Raw genomic sequence first — 15,230 nt, 5'->3', positions numbered from 1 at the left:
AGTGGCGCTGTGGCTCAAAGTGGTAAAGCACTAGCCTTGATCAAAGAGCTCAGGGGCAATGCACAGGCCCCTGGAGTTCAAGCCCCATGACTGACAAAATAAATAAAATACACAGGTGTTCCAAACATACTTTCAAATATATAAGACAGAAAGCAGAAGAAAGGACAGATGGAGCTGCTGGGCACTGGTGGCTCACATATATAATCCTAGCTACTAGGGAGGCTGAGAACCGAGGATCGCATTTCAAAGCCTAAAAAGCTCAGGGACATCTCTGGCCCTAAATTCAAGCCCACGACTGCCAAAAAATAAAAAAAGTAAAAGATAGAAAAACATCTCTCCAGTGAGTTTATCTAATGTAATCTTATAATTAAACAAAACTACTAAGGAGATGTGTGTGTGTGCGTGTGTAGAGAGAGAGCAATACAATTGGTTTCGTTATAGGACACACTTTCTATGTAACAGACGTGACGGAAGCGACCAGGACATAAGCCATAAAGCTTTTTAACTCAAAATTTTATCCAGACATATTTGAAACAGAAAAAGCACTTCGAAATAACTCTTGACTCAAAGAAAAAAAAAAACTTTTAAAAATGAAAGTCACATTTCAGCAACAAAGAAAATGCTACACACCCAAGGCAGAGAATCGTTAACGCTACAGGCGGCTAAAAACTACTGAACTTTCAAGTAAGGTTAGAAAACGAACAGATCACAGACACACACCCCATACTGACCCCCAAATCAGTGTCTCATCTCAAAGATCCTGGAGCCAGAAGAGAACCTCGTCAATGACAACCATCGACGGCCGCCGCCCATCGCTGAGCCTCAAGTCCGGCACTCGTTCTATATCCCCACACAGTACTGACGTTGCAGAAGCTCTCATCGCCACCAACCGAAGTCATCCAAGAATTCTCATCATTAAACCGCAGACGTGCTGCAAAGGGTAGCTGCAAACGGCTCTGGAAGGTCACTTCCGGTGCGACTTCTGAACCGTCCCCTTGGAGAGGGTGGAGCTTGTTTGAACTGCGCACGCTCTCGGCTGCTGTGGCAACTCCACCGAGCCTTTGCGAAGGTTCCAGTTTCCATGGTGGTTGACATGGCGGCCGCCACAGGTCTTCCTCCTGGGGGCCGCCATCTTGGATTCTTAAACATTCCATACAAGGAATAGTCTGTGTCCCGCCAACGGTAAGAAACCTGCTTCCGGCCAAATTTTACAAGGAAATGAGGATTTGTGAAGTAGACTGAGCAGGATTCCACCAGCGAGAAAGCAAGCGTGGAGCAGGGCGTCTGGAACGTTGTTATACATAAAAATGATAACTGCCGCTGGGCACTGGTGGCCCATGCCTGAAATCCCAGCTACTCTGGAGGCTGAGCTCAGAGGATGGCGGTTCAAAAACAGCCGGGGCGGGGAAATCCGTGAGACTCCAAATAACCACCAGAAGCCTGGAAGTGGAGTGCCATCCAATGATAAAGCACTTGATTAGTATAAGAGAGTAGGTGTTCAACTGCAAGCACAACTATACAAACGGTTGGGCTGTAGATGTGATGATTCCCTCCCAAAAGAATATAAAATGTGAAATTAGAAACAGAACAAAATTCTTGCTCATTAAGAATAGGGTCGGGGGCTGAGAAGGTGGCTCAGTGGTAGAGCGCTTGCCTTGCATGCCTGAGGCCCTGGGTTCAATTCCTCAGCACCACATAAGCAGAAAAGAAAAAAGCCAGAAGTGGCGCTGTGGCTCGAGTGGTAGAGCACTAGCCTTGAGCTGAAGAGCTGAGAGACAGCGCCCATACCCAGAGTTCAGGCCCCATATCCGGACCCCCCCCCCCCAAAAAAAAAAATAGGGCCAAACTTGAAAGGCAGTATCTCCCTGTAGAAAACAAAAACTCAAGGAAAAATTCCAAACATAACGGCTTCAGTAAATTAGTAAGGCCAGGCACCTGTGGCTCACACCTGTAATCCTAGCTATTCAGGAAGCTGACATCTAAAGATCACAGTTCAAAGCTAGCCCTGGCAGGAAAGTCTGTGAGACTCATCTCCAGTAAACCACCAGAAAACCAGAAATGGTGCTGTAGCTCAAGTGGTGGTAGAGCACTAGCCTTGAGCTGAAGAGCCCAGGGACAGCACCCAAGGCCAGAGTTCAAGCCCCACCACCAACAAAAAAGTAAATTAGTGAGTTAAACACCAGGTTACTGGAATTTAATAAGTAGTGGTAAAACAATCAGTATCCGCCAGGGTGACTCTCCAGACCAGGGGTGACACAGAAGGCACAGTGACTTTAATAACCGGAATACTTATGACCTCCGGAGAGCAAGACAATCCATCCAGGCACAGACAGTGAAAGATGAACAAAAGAAGTTTATTTACACTATTTACACCAGAAAAGGGTCTTGAGACTGTAAGGTCGGCTCCTGGATGGCCAGCGGACTCCACCCTCCTCTCAGCAAAGTCTCTACCCAGTACCTGCGTTACCTAGGCAACTGGGACACCTGGAAGAGGTCACAGAGGTCACATCTGCGTCCTCTGAGGGCACATCTGAATTTGATGTGGCCACACCTTTCTCCGCCCATACCCTACATAAGGGCTAGCCCAGGCCCAGACTCTCTCTGTTCTTTTCTAGCTCTCACTGCTCTATTCTAGCTCTCTCTGCTCGCTCTCTCTGCTCGCTCTCTCTGCTCTCACTGCTCTATTCTAGCTTTCTCTGTTCTCTCTGTTCTTTTCTAGCTCTCTCTGCTCTCAGCTCTCTACTCTCTTGCTGCTCTTTTCTAGCTCTCTCTGCTTTCTCTCTGCTCTAGCTCTTTTCTCTTTCCTCTTTTGCTGTTCTTTTCTAGTTCTCTCTATCTCTCTTGCTGCTCTTTTCTAGCTCTCTCTGCTTTCTCTCTGCTCTAGCTCTTTCCTCTCTGTTTCCTCTCTTTCCCAGCTCTCTCTCATTCCCAGGCCTTTCCCAGCCACGTGGAGTGCCAACCTTGCCTGGTCCCAGCAGGTCTACTGAATAAACCTACCCCTTACCTGAATAGCACGTGAGTGCTGCTGTTCTTACTCTGCTATCTCTTTTTAAAAACCTAACAGAGACTACCTCGTCCTGGGAAAGATACCCAGAACCAAGAGCAGCCTCAACCACCAGACCTCCAAGCCTCCAATAGGCAGCCTGACCCCCTGACCTTTATTAATTGGTCTGCAAACCTCAGCCCTCCAGAGCTCCAAAGGGGAAGGCTTTTCCCTTTCTTCCCTTCCTCCTCCTCTGCAGGCCTCTCCACTCTCCACAGGCCTCTCTAGAGGAAGGCCCCAATGACCTCCGAAGGAGGCCCCAAATGGCCCTCAGAGGAGGTCCCAAATGGCCCCTCGAGGCCCCAAATGGCTTCCTCGAGAAGCGCCAAATGGCCTCTCCACAGGCCTGCCCTGCTTCAGAAGGCTTTCCCTTCCTGCCGCCTCTCCCTCCACTCCTAATACTCCTTCCTCCACAGTTTGTTTTTTTCCTAACGGTTTTCCAACTGCTGTTCATGCTCCTCCCCCAAGCTTCTCACTGTCCAATCACTTCCTAACAGCTCACAGGTGGGGCTCGGCGCCCCACCCCTGCAGTAGCATGCCCCGCCTTTCAGGGCACGGCAAGCCCCTCCGGGCGGTGAAGTCAGCTTCTCCATGCCCTGCTGGGTCCAGTGGCCTGGTCTGTGGAGCTGTGAGGCTTGACTGTCGATGCCCCACCCCATCCAGCAGGCCGGGCCACGGGGCCACACTATTGAGCCCCGCTGATTATCGGGGCCCCATGGGTTATTACATTAATCAAGCCTGGACTCCACAGAATCTGAGAAATGGGTGAGAGGGAAACCAAGTATAACCGCCTGCTAACGGCGTAATTCGTTTCTGTACCCCCAGCGCAAAATTCCTGCTACCTGCCCATAATTGTCGCTTGCTTGCCACCTGCGTGTGGCTTGTGTCCTTAAGTACCCAGCAGATCCGTATATCGTCGCTGCATTCTTAAGCTCTGCGAGCTGAATGCAGACACTGCGCGGTAATAAAGACTTCTAGCCTAATTGACCGAGTGTTAGGGTGTCTTGTTGGGAAACTGGGGCACTACAGTAGGTATATATGTATATACGTGTACATATGGATTCTAACCACTTCTCCCGCCCCCAAGAAGAATCCAATACCTGCTTAGCAATCATATTTTCCGCTATCTCTGACAGCCCTTATTAACTAATGTAATCAGCGTCCATGGAGCTGCTGCTGATGGAAATTGCATGTAAATACAATACTATGGCTGCCTCGTGGAGAAAAGTAAAATCTCCGAACCTTTCACTTAGGCCACGAATTCCCAGAGTGTCACAACTGCCAAATTCCAGACCCTGCAGGCAGACTGAGTGCAGAAAGTCATTAAAGCAATTTTTCTTCCATTCATCACAGAACTTCGCAGGTTCCCCCTCCCGCTCTAGACTACATTACCCAGAAATCCTGGAGGCTCGATTTAACTTCCGGCGCGAACAGGGCCTCCTTGTCCCGCCTCTCAGGGAACAGCCATCCATAGTGACCGTGGAGGACGCTTATCTCCAGAATATCGGCCCCAGCCGACTCCAAACTGGACTCTGGGTCCCGAAGGTTTGGGACCGTAGTCCCAAGTGCGGGCCACAGTTGTTGGCCTGCTTAGGGCCGTAAGTGGATGAATGCCATTTTCCCTGTGTAGCCTGGCCACGACTACAATTCCCAGAAGCCTTTGCAAGAAGAGCGCCTTCCCCGCCCCCCCCCCCCGCCCTTCAGCCCGCCTCCTTGCTTGTTCAGGGGCCTTGGGGGAAGACAAGTACGTGGTAAGCGGCCTAATCCATTAGTGCTCTGGGGTAGGAGGTGTGGAATGATGGCCGGGTGGGAATCGAATTAGCTGGGAGAGTAGTCGTGAGTTGTGGGCGTGTGTGTGTGTAACTATGTGGCTGCCAGTGTGATTGTTAGGGTCCCCTAGCGGGTGTGTCACTGTGCATGCGTGTGCCTATGACAACACACGTGAGCTGTGACTGCACATTCTTGTTGTAGGTTTGTGGTTGTAACAAGGTGGATCTGTGTGTGTACGGATGTTTTGTGTCCCTCTGACTGGGCTGTGATTCTGTGTGGCCCTATAACTCTGTGGTGACTGTGTTTGGGAGTGGGAGATAGGAAATCACTGATTTTGTATATTCCAGTGCTATTCTTACAAGCGCCTGTGTGTGTGTGATTGTGTCGGGGGTTACTAGCAGTAGGTATACTTGGGTGCATGTGACTGTGAAGGATGTGTGATTGGGTAACTTCACGTGGCACTTTCTGTAGAGATGGAGGATGCATGTAACTGCCAAGGTGACAGTGTAGATGTCTTGGTGATGGTGGATTATTTGAATGTGCATTTTTGTGTAAGCCTCAATTGGGGAACTATAAACTGCATGGCTCATATTGAATGTCACATTGTGTCCATGTTGTATCATTGTGGTGTGTGTGTGTGTGTGTGTGTGTGTGTGTGTGTTTTGTTGGTCAGGGGGCCTGAACTCTGGGCCTGGGCGCTGTTCCTCAGCTCTTCAGCTCAAGGCTAGTGCTCTACCACTTGAGCCACAGTGCCACTTCAGGCTTTTTCTGCTTATGTGGTGCTGAGGAATCAAACCAGTGCTTTATGCATGCCAGGCAAGCACTCTTATCACTGAGCCACCTTCCCAGCCCTCATTGTGGTTTTTGTTGTGCTATGTCTGAGGGTGTCTATAAATGTGTAGATGAGTAGGTAGGACTTTTTCTGTTTCCCCTCCCTCCCAATCCTCTGTGGATCAATAATATATCATTGAAGTTCATTGTGCTATTTTCATATGTAGTCAGTTTATGTCAAAATTATTCACCTGCTATCTTTCTTTTTCCCTTTCCTTTTCCCATTCTCCTCCTAAGTAGTCTTTTATATAGATTTATATCCTATGTTTGTCCACATATGTATATATAATTATGCACACAGGTGTGTATCTATATGTGTGTATATATATGTGTGTGTGCATATATATGTGTGTGTGTATGTATACATGTATATATACATATATATGTATATATGTGTGTATATATACACACATACACACACATATGTGAGAAGGTGGCTCAATGGTAGAGTACTTGCCTTGAATGCATGAGGCCCTGGGTTTAATTCCTTAGCACCACATAAGCTGAAAAAGCTGGAAGTGGCACTGTAGCTCAAGTGGTTTACTGCTAGCCTTGAGCTGAAGAGCTGAGGGACAACACTCAGGCCCAGAGTTCAGGCCCCATGACCGACCAAAAAAAAAAAAAGGTGCTGTGGCTCATTCTGAGATCTGAGGATCACAAAAGCAAGCCTGGACAAAAAAGTCCATGACTCTTATTTCCAATTAACCAGTAAAAAGCTCGAAGTATAGGTATTGCTCAAGTGGTAGAGTGTCAGCTTTGAGTGAAAATACCAAGTGAAAGGGCCCCAATACTCATCCCTACCCACAAAAATACTTACATGTAACAAATGAAAACATTTAAGTTGTAGAGGAAAGACAACATGAACAGGTTTAAAACCAAAAAGATTTTTTTGTGTTTTGATTTTTTCCAAAAGCTGAGCTAGAAGGTAAGAATGAAGAGCATCTCTGTGTACTTTTCAAACAATGTGGCCGGAGGGTGGGGGAGGGGGTGGAGTTAATTAAGTCTCTTGGGCTTGGGAAGGAAAAAGGTAACATCTGGGAAGTCTTCAGTCCTCTGCTCTGAGTGAATTGTGTGTTCCTGGCCAAAGAGCACCACTTAAATGAATTTATCTTGCTGGTCCTGGAAGCTATAGAGAAGGGAGGTGTTGGGCTGGGAAGGTGGCTCAGTGGTACAGTACTTGCCTTGCATGCCTGAGGCCCTGAGTTCGATTCCTCAGCACCACATAAGCAAAAAGAAAAAAGCCGGAAGTGGCGCTGTGGCTCAAGTAGTAGAGCGCTAGCCTTGAGCTGAAGAGCTGAGGGACAGCACCCAGGCCCAGAGTTCAGGCCCCACAACCAGACCCCCCCCCCCCAAAAAAAAAAAAAAAAAGGAGAGAAGGGAAGTGTTCAGGACAGGTTCTAACAGCTCAGAACTGTATTGGGTTCTGAGCAACCACATCACTAGGGTGAGGCTTGAATCTCTCTGCTAGGCCAGAACCTGAGTTTTGTTTTTGTTTGTTTTTGGATGGGGAGAATGTTTAATTGTGGATGGAGACTTTCCTCCCTTCGAGTCATCTACAAGGATCTATTTAGCTGTAGCTAATACCTGGGGTCTCTACTAAGTAATGTTGTATCATAAGAACAAGGCATGGGGCTGGGAGTGTGGCACAGTGGTAGAGTGCTTGCCTAGCATGCATGAAACCCTGGGTTCGATTCCTCTGTACCACATACACAGAAAAAGCCAGAAGTGGCGCTGTGGTTCTAGTGGCGGAGAGCTAGTCTTGAGCAAAAGAAGCTCAGGGACAGTGCCCAGGCCCTGAATTCAAGCCCTAGGACTGCCAAAAAAAAAAAAAAAAAAAAAGGCAAATAGCAATTGTTTTTTCAGACTATTCTGAGACCTGTAAAGCCAATGTAGTTGCTAGAGCATTTCTTTGGTTTTCCTGTCTTACCTTTAGAGAACAACTGTCTTTTTTCAGGAGACAGCCCTGTGGAAGACTGATCAGCTCCTGCAATTCTGAAAGCCATGGCTGTGGTAAGTTGGTGCTGCTTCTTGCCTTACTGATATTTAATGCTTTTTGCATATGGCCCAGTTACAGTGATGATACACTCCTGTAATCCTGGCTTCTAGGGAGGCTGAGACAGGAGTGTAGCAAGTTCTAAACCAGCCTAAGTTACACAGTGAGACCCCTATCTCAAAGGAAAGAGAAAAAAGAAAAGAGATATGTTTACTTACCTTATCCTGACATTTCGATCTCCATTTTCTCTCATGCTCCATGAATAAATTGATAGCATGTTTTTTTCTTTTCAACCAGCATTCATATTTTTTGGGGGGGTACAGTCGTGGGGCCTGGACTCTGAGCCTGGGCACTATCCCTCAGCTCTTCAGCTCAAGGCTAGCGCTCTACCACTTGAGCCATAGCACCACTTTCGGCTTTTTTCTTTTTGCTTATGTGGTGCTCAGGAATCGAACCCAGGGCCTCAGGCATGCAAGGCAAGCACTCTACCACTGAGCCAACTTCCCAGCCCCAGCATTCATATTTTTATTCAGTGAAGTAACTGGGCATCCTTTTTTTTTTTTTTCCAGTCTTCTCCTAGGAATGATGACACAAAAGAATCCAGTGAGGGAAGCCAGAGTAGATTTGTAGAATGAAGTAGTCTGACATTGCCTGACCCTAAACATGATTTTTACAATGTGGCAATGTGAATCTTAGCTAGAAACAAACATAAACAATCCAAGACTATGGAACAGAGGAGAATTTTCTTTAAAAAAGAGATGAAAGGTGATATTGCTAGTACTAAATGTTAAATTGTTGAAAGATTCCCTCAGTGTGTGAGGGCTTGGGACTGGTGCTGTTGGTGGCTACTACAGATCTTTGCCACTACATTAGAGCATTCGTTTTAGCTGTGTTTTCTAACAAATACCAGAGATAGTAAAGTTTAAGGAGTAAAGGTTGCTTCTAGCTCATAGTCCATGGTCCTTTGGATCCATTATTTGGAGTCTCTGTTGAGACAACTTACCATGGCAGGAGTTGTATGGTAGAACAAAGCCGTTCACCTCATGAGCAGAAAGCAAAGGAAGAAGTAGAAGGGGCCCCAGTTCCCGTATCTATTTCAAGGGCACATAATCAATAATTGGAAGACCTTCCATTAGGTCTACTTTTTTTTTTATGTCAGTTGTGGAGCTTGAACTCAGTGCCTAGTTGCTGTCCTTGAGCTCTTTCACTCAAGGCTAGAGCTCTACCACTTGAGACACAGCACCACTTCTGGTTTTCTAGTGGTTAATTGGAGATAAGAGTCTCATAGACTTTCCTTCTCCGGGCTGGCTTTGAACCACAGTCCTCAGATCACAGCCTCCTGAGTAGCTAGGATGACAGGCATGAGCCACATGTCCAGCATATAATGCTTTTTAAAGTATTACATTTGGTAATATAGAAAAAGACTATGCCTTGTGATTTATTGATGTCTCTTGAGTCTCTAATATAGATACCCCTTCCCTCTTTCTATGCAGGTTTTTTTCAGACAATAAATAAACTTCATTTATCTACTGTTTGGCTTTTACTAATTGTGTCCTGGAAATTGTTAGTGAAATATAAAACTTGATGAAAGTTAGTTGGGATTTTTTGTCAAAAATATTTCATAGGAATATCTTATAAAAAGCCATATATAATTAAAATGTAGAGTTAGCAGTTAGGAGAAATTGGTTCTTCTTTTGGTTGCTTCTAAAAATTGTGTGCTATGGTTAAGTGAGCAATTTCTTATTTATAAAATAAGAGGTTGAATGGGCTGGGAAGTTGGCTCGGTAGAGTGGTTGCCTTGCATGCATGAGGCCCTGGGTTCAATTCCTCAGAACCACATAAGCAGGAAAAAAAAACCAGAAGTGGCGCTGTGGCTCAAGTGGTAGAGCGCTAGCCTTGAGCTGAAGAGCTGAGGGACAGCGCCCAGACCCAGAGTTCAGGCCCCATGACCGGACCCCCCCCACCCAAAAAAAAAGAGGTTGGACTAAATGTCTTGTGTCCCAACTCAATTTAAAATCATTGCATTCATTGGTAGATATAATTGGAGTAACTTTGAAAATTTGGTAGTGCTCCCAAGTATCTGCCCATTCTAAATGTGTTAGTAAAGCCAGCTACAATTCTTCAGTGAAAATATGTTGTGTAACTTTTGTAATCTAGCTCATTCCTAATATTATTTATCTGTATGCATGAGTTTAATACATGTGTATTCTACTTTAATGTATACAAATATATGTCATCTATTTCACTGTTAATAGTGTTCCGGGGGCACTGTTCTGTTCTTTCATTAATGTTTGATCAGTTTTTCCAAAGCTATTTAATTATACTCTTATTATCCTTCCTTCCTTTCTTTTTTTTCCCCCTCCTTCCCTCCCTTCCTTCCTCCCTCCCTCCCTCCTTCCCTTCCTTTCTTCCTTCCTTCCATCTTGTGCCAGTACTGGAGCTTGAAATCAGGACCTTGTGCTCTTTGCTTAATTTTCTTTTGTTCAACACTGACACTCTACCATTTGAGCCATAGGTCCACTTCTGGATTTTTGGTAGTTAATTGAAGATAAGAGTCTCAGATTTCCCTGCTCTGGCTTTGAACTGCAGTGTTCAGATCTGAGCATCCTGAGAAGTTAGAATTAGAGGTATGAGCCACTGGCACTCAGCCTTTAGTCATATTTTTTCATTTTTTTAAAATAAGTTTTTTATTTTGAAAATACTGTACAGAGGGATTACAATTACATGAGCAAGGAAATGAGTACATTTCGTATCAAGCATTATTGCCTCCTCCTTTGTTTCCCCTAACACCCTCCCCAAAGTTGTAAAGTTCGTTTTTCTTTCTTTCTTTTATTGTAAAATTTAGTTATATTTTTTCAAAGGAAATTTCCTTTTGAGATCTTCTGTAGCATTCCCTTTAAGATTTTATCTCCTAGTCCCTGAGAAATTTTTGTATCCCAAATATCTGGGTTTGTTTTTCTCCCTAATAACTATCACTTTATAACATACCATATATTTTACTCATTTGTTAATCTTGCTGTTTGTCTGCCTCCTGACAGGATATAATTTTTAGAAGAGCAGAGATTTTTTTATCCATACAGAGTGCTACTGAATCCCCAGTGCCTCTACAAGTCAATAAATGTTTGTTGAATTAATAAAGAAAAAATTTGTTTTAAATGTAAAAAAAAATTTCATAGGGGTTAGGAATATGGCTTAGTGGTAGAATGCTTGCCTTGTATGCATGAAGCCGTGGGTTCAATTCCTTAGTGCCACATGAACAGAAAAAGCTGTGGCTTAAGTGGTAGAGTGCTAGCCTTGAGCAAAAGAAACTCAGGGACAGTGTCTGGGCCCTGAGTTCAAGCCCCAGGACTGGCAAAAAAAAAAAAAAAAAAAATCCTCCAAGAGTAACTATACATTTTTTTTCAACCTGTGTTAAGTTGGCAGATGAAACATTTTTAATGAGGTAAGTCCATTGCAATTATGATTCTTCTAAGTTTGTGTAACAGGTTGTGCAATTTTGGGCCCAGAGAAATGTTTTCCAGGTGGCTTTTCAACATGATCTTAGTAGCTTTTGGTAACTTTCTTCCTTTGTGGTATTAACAAGGTGTTCAGACTCATCCTGATCCTTTGTGACTTAACCCTGTTCTTGTATTTGAAAATGGTACTAGAAAACAAGCTAGTGACTTGGTGTTCTCTGCCTACCATGTTAGCAGTTGTTCCCAGACCTTTGTATGGGCAGAGTGAGGATATTGCTCCCTTTTCAAAGTCTAAAATCATATCATTACTCCTGAGCTCAAAGATACTGTTTCTCAGTGACACCAACACAACTACTGACTTGGTTCATCCAACAATACAAGGACAATAGTCTCAGAAACATTTCTCACTTACACAGCGAGCACATATGTTTATAGTTTCAGAAATCGGTGGTGTTCAGTGATGTGTCCATAGACTTCTCTCAGGAAGAATGGGGATGCCTGGACCCTGCTCAGAGGGACTTGTACAGAGATGTGATGTTGGAGAACTATAGCAATCTGCTTTCAATGGGTAAGGGCATTGATACCAGAAATCCACAGCTCTCCTTTGGAATGTCTCCTTTTTCCACAGTGAAACTCTTAGCTGCTTTTCCAGTAAACCCTTGACATTTCTGTTCCTTCTTCTCCTTCTTAAAATGGAAAGGAAGCCTTGGCAATGGGCAGCTCCAGTGGGCTATGGCTGAAGTATTATCCTCTTTAGCTGTTCCTGTCATGGCATCTCTTGCTTGATCATCAAAAGAATGGATCTCATTTGCCCACTGCATAACCAAGTTCCATGTCTTTTCTCATGAACAGGATTTTATATTCCTAAGCCTCAAGTGATCTCCTTATTGGAACAAGGGAAAGAGCCCTGGATGGTTGGCAGAGAACTTACCAGAAGCCTATGTTCAGGTAAGTAAGAAATGCCTCATCAGGGTTGGGAAGGTGGATCAGTGGTAGAGTGTTTGCCTTACATGCATAAAGCCCTGGGTTCGATTCCTCAGCACCACGTAAGCTGAAAAGGCTGGAAGTGGAGCTGTGGCTCAAGTGGTAGGGTGCTAGCCGTGAGCTGAAGAGCTGAGGGACACTATCCAGGCCTAGAGTTCAGGCCCCACAACTAACCAAAAAAAAATTTAGAACAGAAGAATAGCCAGGCACCGGTGGCACACTCCTGTAATCCTTAGCTACTCAGGAGGCTGAGATCTGAGGATTGCGGTTCAAAGCCAGCCCAGGCAGGAAAGACCGTGAGACCCCTATCTCCAATAAACCACTAGAAAACCAGAAGTGACACTATAGCTCAAATGGTAGAGCGCTCGCCTTGAGCTAAAGAGCTGAGGGACAGCGCCCAGGCCCCAGAGTTCAAGCCCCACGACTGACAAAAAAAATAAAATAAAAATCATGTGTGTGTGTGTGTGTGTGTGTATGTATGACTCACACATTTATATGTATAATACATATACACACAAGCATACACATATACACACGTTTTACTAATCATGCGTTACTATTATGGCTCAAGCATTATATGTTTACCAACAATTCCCAGTGATTCTGACTCACATCCATACTTGACATTGCCACTTTTTTTTTTTTTTGTTGTTGGTCATGGGGCCTGAGCTCTGGGCCTGGGCACTGTCCCTCAGCTCTTCAGCTCAAGGCTAGCGCTCTACCACTTCACTTGAGCCACAGCGCCACTTCCTCACATCCATACTTGATAATCACTGTGGTATAGTCTCCTCTGTCTGCTTCCTACCATATATTTTACTTTTTCCCTTTTTTCTCTCCCTTCCTTTATTTTTCCTTCCTTCTTTCCTTCCTGTCTCCCTTCCTTCTTTCTTTCTTTTTTTTCCCCCCAGTCTTTGAAATTAGGGATTGGGTGCTGTCCATAAGCTTTTTGGTCTCAAGACTAGTATACCACCAGTTGAGCCACAATTTCACTTTTGGCTTTTAGTTAATTGGAGATGAGTCTCACAGACTTTCCTGGCTTCAAACCACAACGCTTAGATCTCAGCCTCCTGAGTAGCTAAGATTACAGGCCTACGCCCCCAATGTCCAGATATATTTATTAATTTCTGTACACTGCTTGTCTGTTTTTCATGGTAAACATATTTACATGAGAACAACTGGGTAATACTTTTGCCTTAATATTTCCATTTCCATCATAAAAGTTTTAATTTTTCACAAAGAGAAAGAAAAGAATGTTTACTAGTTTGTTTTTTTTCAGATCTGGAATCAATGTGTGAAAGCAAGTTGTTGTCTCTAAAGAAGGAAGTTTATGAAATAGAATCATATCAGAGGGAGATAATGGGACTTACTAAGTATGGACTGGAATACTCCCCTTTTAGAGATGTTTTGGAATATAGAAGCAACTTGACAAGACAGTTGGGATATCAAGATGGACATTTAAGCCAAGAAATATTCACTCATGGATACACGCCCTCATTTATCCTACATCCAATAAGTAACAATGAAGAGAAACCTTATCAGTGTAAGAAATGTGGAAAGGCCTTTAGTCAGAACTCACAGTTCATTCAACATCAAAGACTTCATATTGGTGAAAAGGCTTATGAATGTAAGGAATGTGGGAAATTCTTTAGTTGTGGCTCACATGTCACTCGCCATCTGAAAATTCACAGTGGCGAAAAACCCTTTAAATGTAAAGAATGTGGAAAAACCTTCAGTTGTAGCTCATACCTTTCTCAACACCAGAGAATTCACACGGGTAAGAAACCCTATGAATGTAAGGAATGTGGGAAAGCCTTTAGTTACTGCTCAAATCTGATTGATCATCAGCGAATTCACACTGGTGAAAAGCCCTATGGGTGTAAAGTTTGTGGGAAAGCCTTCACTAAGAGCTCCCAGCTTTTTCAGCATGTGCGAATTCATACAGGAGAGAAGCCCTATGAATGTAAGCAGTGTGGCAAAGCTTTTACTCAGAGCTCAAAGCTTGTTCAACATCAGAGAATCCACACTGGGGAGAAGCCCTATGAGTGCAAGGAGTGTGGGAAAGCCTTCAGCAGTGGCTCTGCGCTGACTAATCACCAGAGGATCCACACTGGAGAGAAACCCTACAATTGTAAAGAATGTGGGAAAGCCTTTACTCAGAGCTCACAACTTCGTCAGCATCAAAAAATTCATGCTGGCGAAAAGCCCTTTGAATGTCTTAAATGTGGGAAAGCCTTTACTCATAACTCACAACTTTATCAACATCAGAGAATCCACACAGAGGAAAAGCCTTTTGTATGTCATGAATGTGGAAAGGCCTTTAATAAATGCTCAAACCTTACTCGCCATCAGAGAATTCATGCTGATGAGAAGCCTTGTGAGTATAAGCAATGAGGAAAAGAATTTAATAATGATTCTGATCTCACGGATCATAAGGGAACTCATACTAATGAGTAACACAAATTAGAGATTGTCCTCTTCAACTTTTTTTTTTTTTTTTTTTAAAGCCAATCGTAAGCCTGGGTACTTTCCCTGAGCATTCTTGTAGAAGGTTAGTGCTCTACCACTTGAGCCACAGCTCTACTTCCAGCTTTTTGGTAGTTAAGTGGAGATAAGAGTCTCACAGAGCCGGATGCCGGTGGCTCACGCCTGTCATCCTAGCTATTTAGGAGGCTGAGATCTGAGGATCATGGTTCAAAGCCAGCCTGGGCAGCAAAGTCAGTGAGACTATTTTTTTTTTTTGGGGGGGGGGTCTGGTCGTGGGGCCTGGGCGCTGTCCATCAGCTCTTCAGCTCAAGGCTAGCGCTCTACCACTTGAGCCACAGCGCCACTTCCAGCTTTTTTCTTTTTGCTTATGTGGTGCTGAGGAATCGAACCCAGGGCCTCATGCATGCAAGGCAAGCGCTCTACCACTGAGCCAGCTTCCCAGTCCTCAGTGAGACTCTCATCTCCAATTAACCACCAGAAAACTGGGAAGTGGCACTGTGGCTCAAGTGGTAGAGTGCTCACCTTGGGCTGAAGAGCTGAGGGACAGCACCCGAACCGAGAGTTAAAGCCCCACAACTGCTCAGGATGGCTTGCAATTAGGATCCTCAGATCTCAGCCTACTGAGTAGCTAGGATTTCAGGTCTGAACCATTGGCACCCACCTATACTTT

At 44.6% G+C, this 15,230-nt stretch overlaps 2 protein-coding genes across 2 annotated transcripts in view; one reads left to right on the top strand and one right to left on the bottom strand.

Moving 5' to 3' along the window:
• Window positions 1–933, bottom strand: part of LOC122097475 (zinc finger protein 420) — a 33,539-nt gene extending 32,606 nt beyond the window's left edge. Inside the window, exon 1 of the mRNA XM_042667997.1 lies at window positions 732–933. The gene's annotated coding sequence lies outside the window, so the exon portion shown is untranslated. The remainder of the gene's footprint in view (window positions 1–731) is intronic.
• The window catches only part of LOC122097467 (zinc finger protein 420-like), a 67,917-nt gene extending 53,236 nt beyond the window's left edge, over window positions 1–14,681 (top strand). Inside the window, 2 exon segments of the mRNA XM_042667974.1 lie at window positions 6,782–6,785; window positions 13,602–14,681. Coding sequence (XP_042523908.1) covers window positions 6,782–6,785; window positions 13,602–14,530 — 933 coding nt within the window. The 3' untranslated portion in view covers window positions 14,531–14,681.
• The last annotated feature ends 549 nt before the right edge of the window (window positions 14,682–15,230 follow it).

The sequence above is a fragment of the Dipodomys spectabilis genome, unplaced genomic scaffold (genome assembly GCF_019054845.1).
Source record: "Dipodomys spectabilis isolate Male_0828 unplaced genomic scaffold, ASM1905484v1 ptg000422l, whole genome shotgun sequence".
Taxonomy (NCBI): domain Eukaryota; kingdom Metazoa; phylum Chordata; class Mammalia; order Rodentia; family Heteromyidae; genus Dipodomys; species Dipodomys spectabilis.
This window is presented reverse-complemented; position numbering and strand designations above follow the sequence as displayed.